Raw genomic sequence first — 6,000 nt, 5'->3', positions numbered from 1 at the left:
ATATAGTTGTAACATGTCTTGTAATCCAAAGATCGTGTGTTCAAATCCCATGGACCCTATAATTTTTTTTATTATCAGCAGTAACGTTATACAAAAAAAAATTGTATGATACATTTGTTAAAAGTGATTTTATTTTGCTCGTGAGTTTGCTCCACTTGCTGACGCTCGTTTTGCAATAATCCCCACTCACAAAATAAAATGCCACTTTCAACACTTGTAAGTAAAACGGTAAAACGTGAATAACTTTTTTTCCACAAAACGGCTTTATTAGGAAAACTTGACGATTTAGGTATAGGGATATGTATATCATCTTGAAGCATTTTTCACCATCTTTCAATTTATCGAGTAATATACAGGGGGTTTCATTTGAAAAAATGAACTATCGACTACTTTTATGCACAATGGAAGTAATAGTAATTTTAGCACGCCCTGTATGATATGGAGTCGATTTCTTGGTGTTATTTGAATATTTCGAGTTTTTCCAAACTATCATCAAAATATCAACTTTTCATTAATTGAGAGTACTGAAGTACTTAATTTCAATTAAGGCTATGTTTTGGACCATATGCAGCACAATTTATTTTTTATCTCGAAAACAGATAGAGATAGGTATAGGACATCATCAACAAAAAAGTATTAAAATACTAGTGTAGTGAATACTAGTATTAGTGAATTTATGACATAATACTATATGTTATAAAGATGTTTTCTTTTTGACAATCAAATGTTATATTTGTGCTGTTGTTTTCAAATAACATTTGTCATCCGTACTATGACACTTTTAACCTTTTTCTAATATGTTCTTGTTGTGTCTTTTTTTATTGAGTCGGTTGGTTCTATCATTATTTTATATTTCTATATAAATATATATTTTTCTTCTTTTATATTAATAACTCATGATTGTGTTCATAACATTTAAATTATTTTCTATATTAATTATGACGTTTTTGTCCGTTACTGCTTGAATTTATTCATACATTCATGCTTTTTAAGTGAAAAATAAAGATTTATTATTATTATTATTATTATCAAAAACGTGCTGGTAACCAGCGCGCAGCTTGCTCCCAATACATTAATTTAAACATTACCATTTGCTATTGCAATTAGATCGTCTGAAGGAGTCAATTGTATTGCCCTAATATCCGTTCACCATCACTTTCATTGCGGTGCCACACACGGGTATGACCCGAAGCCCCCTCTAATTGCCGAAGTAGGTCCTAAGCTCTTGAGTTCTTCAGCGACAATCCTCGAGCGAGCTACAATCTATCGGTGTCTTCAGCAAGAAGTGCGTGCGATGTTAGAGGAAGATATTTTAGCCTCTCAATGTTCGGTATTACTTTCGGTACCAGCGCGATCTTGAAATTCAAATAACTGCCAAGTGATTTCAGTGGTCAGTGAAATGGTTTCGGAAATGAAAATCATATTTTTTGTAAGTGCAATGATATGTTCTTGAAGAAAAACGTGTATGAAATAAATTGTTTTTATTGGTTTTCCAACTATTCACCTTACAAGTATCAAATTTTCAAAATTTGTATCCAAAATGGGGAGTTTTCAGATTTTCAAGGCTCAGTTGAAACTATATTTATTCAACCTCTCTTGCTAATAATCTTCAGAATTCTCGTTTCAAATTAGCTGCTGCTAAGAAAGTTATAGAACATGAATTATACTTGTATCGTGGTGTATTTAGTTGTAATTAGTTTCGTTTATTCGATATGGTATAGTTCAAGTAAACAATATAGTGCCACCTACTTTCGTTATTCAATATCATTTCTGATAATATAAGAATCACAATAACTATATATATATATATATATATATATATATATATATATATATTATATATATATATATATATATATATATATATATATATATATATATATATATATATATATATTATATATATATATATATATATATATATATATATATATTATTATATATATATATATATATTATATATATATATATATATATATATATATATATATATATATATATATATATATAATCGATAGCTTCAAAAACACTTCACTAACTCTCTTCGGAAGCTTCTGATAATTCCTCTTCCATGTTCTCTGTTTCACTATCACTGTCAATGATGAATTCATTTCCACCATCAATGTGGAAGTGTCCAATCTCCATATAGACTTTTTCAACTAAAATTATTTTTTTAAAACTTTTCTGCCAGTCTTTTTCGGTAATATTAGATACTTCTTCTTTAATTAGCTCTGTTACCTTCTAATCAAATTTTGGAAAATTATTTTTACGCCTGATGCTTTGTTTCAATTTTCCCCAAATCAACTCGATGGGATTGAAAACAGGAATTGAAAACACAGTATGGTGTGCCTATACTTTTCAGCAATACTTTCCAGGGCATACACTTTTTCAAATATCAAAAACTACACCTCACGATTTGATCTTCATAAACTTTATTTTGAAAAATATATCACATGTTTCCTTGAATTTTTATTCGGTACTTTGATGAGCTGTCGCGAATGATAGGAAGGGTTGTCATTCGCATCCAAATTTGGGATCAATGTGTTTTCAAACCATTCCTCGAAAATATTATCTTTCATGTTCTTATGATAGTCAACATTGCAGTCCTTTACTACCTCCGCAATGCACAATGATTATTCACGATCCTTTATTTGCAGGCATGTTAGGCGTACACATTCTCGAACCATCAGTCCACTCTTTCGTGTGAGTGTCATACCAAGTTTCGTCCAAATAGAAAATTTGCCATTGTTCTTGTCTATATTTGGTTATTTCTTCCAAGTATTTGTTATGCACTTCCGCTATTCTTCTGCTTTTCATAACTGCTTGACGTCTGTTTATTATTTTAAATCTGAATCCTAGTTTCATTATTCAATTATGGAGAGATTTGTCACAGCAGCTCACGTTATGGCCAAAAGTATTCAATTTCTTCCTTATGATTTCAGTTGTAGGAATCTCATTGCTTTTGTAACAGTCGTATATTGTTTTTTTCAATGATTTTAGTAGATGAACATCTAAAGGTTTTGGTAATCCTGTATCACATCGCGTTTTGCGTTCATAAGGTTTGTTTTTGACTATTTTACGTACAGTTGAGAAAAAAATTTCGGTCAAATCTGATGTTGCTTGTAATAGTTTGTTTCCCCCGAAACCAATCTTGAGATGTAGATTCTTATATACATTGAAATATACTCTCTGTGTTCCAATATTCAAATGCATTCGAATCTCATTCACTGTTATCTCTTTTTCGTATTTTTAACCATCTCTATTGGAATCACTACACTGTAAAAAGTCTGCGTTGTTATCACACTTGCTATTACTATTAGTACTTGTCCAAAAACGTCACATTTCAAACAGATAACAAAAATTTTAAGTAATTATAACTGCACCAATATCGAATTTCAGCACTCAAATCGCGATAAGTTCCTTAACTGAACACGACTGCGATAACCAACCCCGCATTCCCGGTTTCTATTCGTCACAGTAACATGACTTCAAATTTAATTTTATGACTCTTCAGCCAATCATAAAACTCGGTTAGTAAAAATTATCCAATACGAACCGCCAAATCTGCAGTCTACATAGACTAGTTTGTTGCCGGTTCATTTCTATGTATTGATTTTTTTGGCCTTTGAGGGTACCGCCAACTTTAAGACTGCACAATACCGTTTACTACGACTATACACCTATTTACACGAGCCCCAGGTCAAATTATGCGGCATTCATCGGGAACAGATCTTTTTTCAACCTAATTGTTGTAATATGCCAATAGGCATATAGAGTATAGATGTTTTTTTTGAGATCTCAACTGATTTTGGTCACCATTCACAAGATTTTAGTTCCAGGATAATTCCTGAACATTCCACCGAATTCCAGAATGTTCCTGGAGAGTTCCAGAATGTTGTAGAATTCTATCGCATATTGTGAACCATTCTAGAACTTTCTGAAGGTCGAAACTTCCAGGCCTTATATTTTCAAAAGCACGGCCTTCAGAAAAAACGGTAGTCTCCTTCATGGCAAGCTATGACAGAAAAAATGTAGTTGTATATGTTCTGCTACCTGTGCGAAGCCAAGTCACTAACTTGTATGTAATCCTCCTTATAACTTCAATCAATAAGTGTAGATTTCAGGCTTGAAGGTTTTTGCCTTCAGTTTTTTTCATCGATGCGAAACGTCGCATTGCAAATTGGTTTATAGCAGTTTATAACAAATAGGAAACAGTATTGAAAGTCCCTCTGCCATTCTATTCTAGTTTTTGGCGAATATTTCTAAAACAACCAGTGATATTTTCGATCTGAAAAAAAATTATTCTAGTTCTCCAAAATATGCAAATTTTGACCGACCTTGTAGGTCGGTCATTCACTTTGTAATCATAAACTATTTCATTTCAACTCGTTCATTGAAGGATTGCTTAATATCTGAGATGAAATGCTGACTCACAGAAATAAAAGTGACCAAATCTTGATGACCGATCCTTTTTTCAAAATTGAATTTCTCATAAGTGATTTCAATTCAACCAAATTTTGTTCTGCGATTACTTCATCAGTGAAAATATCGCATTAAACATAAGAACAGGTGTTAGTTAAGTCATCAAAGACCACTCATTGTTTTTAATGCAATCTCCATTATTCAATTGCGATCAGTTAATAAAATACCTGCATGCATTAGGCAATTAATTAATTTCACACTCTAGCAGAGAACAATAACAACAGACAACGCTAAACATAAACCGTCAAGTGGTACTATAAGTTATGTGGAACTTACCATGTTGTAGCTTATTAGCAATTATTGAAAAAACAGATATTAGATTTTGATAGAATATCATTAAGAATTTTTCATTTATTTGATACCTACTAACGAAAAATGCCCAAATCCATAGTAAAAATGATTCAGTAAGCTGTTGGATTTGAAAGAGGAGAAAATAAGAAATCTATTATTAGATCTGTTTCCACTATACGATAGGTTGCCTTTTATGTTTCGGGATTTGGCAACCCTAGTGTTGTTTATAGAAACTTAAAAGATTCATCACGGCCCAAAAATGGAATTAAATCGTGAACATTTTCTTGCTATTATTTTTCACAACTTTCTACGTGGAATAACTCAACAACAGTGGATGGATGGACTTAATTCAATTTTTGGCGATGAAGCTCCATCAAGAACCAGTGTTTATCGATGGTATGGTGAATTCAATCGTGGTCGTAGTTCACTCCACGACGAATTTCGTCAAGGTCGTCCAAAATCAGTTGTTGTTTCGAAAACCATTGATGCTGTGCGCGAACTGATATTGCAAGATCGTCATGTGACCTATCGTGAGATTGAGACAACCTTAGGCATTAGTGAGACCAGCATGCATTCAATATTGCTTAAACATTTGACTGTCAAACAAATTTGTTCGCGTTGGATCCCACGCAATTTATTATTTGCTCAAAAAAAGGCTCGTGTCGATTGGTCGATGGAAATGCTCAAAAAATACGATCGCGGTGCTTTGAAACACGTCTATGACATCGTGACAGGTGATGAATCGTGAATTTACGCGTATGAGCACGAAAGTAAACAGCAGTCGACTGTAATGGTGTTTCAAGACGAGCCAAATCCAGTAAAAGTGGTTCGCGCACGAAGCACTTCCAAGCAAATGGTCGCTTGTTTTTACGGAAAAACTGGACATGTCGCAACCGTACCACTAGAATAACGCAGAACAGTCAATTCTGAGTGATACACAACCATTAGTTTGCCAGGTGTCTTCCAAGAAATCAGGAAAACCAACCGCCGAAGAGGGATCACTCTTCACCACGACAATGCGAGCTCTCACACATCGGCTCAAACAACTGCATTTTTGAGGACCCCAAACATCGATTTGATGAGTCATCCGCCGTATAGTCCTAACTTGGCACTGAATGACTTCTTTTTATTCCCCCACGTAAAAAACAAACTGAGAAGTCAACGTTTTTCGACACCTGAAGAAGCGGTTGCTGCATTCAGAATGCATGTTTTGGAGATACCTCAATC

General features: G+C 33.4%; 1 protein-coding gene across 1 annotated transcript in view; it reads left to right on the top strand.

Moving 5' to 3' along the window:
- The first annotated feature begins 1,165 nt into the window (after positions 1-1,165).
- spz5 (spatzle 5 Toll-1 receptor) overlaps positions 1,166-6,000 on the top strand; it is a 38,721-nt gene continuing 33,886 nt past the window's right edge. The window contains exon 1 of the mRNA XM_074171105.1: positions 1,166-1,429. Coding sequence (XP_074027206.1) covers positions 1,400-1,429 — 30 coding nt within the window. The 5' untranslated portion in view covers positions 1,166-1,399. The remainder of the gene's footprint in view (positions 1,430-6,000) is intronic.

This window comes from Leptinotarsa decemlineata, unplaced genomic scaffold, assembly GCF_025532065.1.
Source record: "Leptinotarsa decemlineata unplaced genomic scaffold, Ldec_3_MD MMD2_tig00000008_RagTag_RagTag, whole genome shotgun sequence".
NCBI lineage: Eukaryota > Metazoa > Arthropoda > Insecta > Coleoptera > Chrysomelidae > Leptinotarsa > Leptinotarsa decemlineata.
The sequence above is the reverse complement of the archived record's forward strand: the minus strand, read 5'-3'. Positions and strand labels throughout refer to the sequence as shown.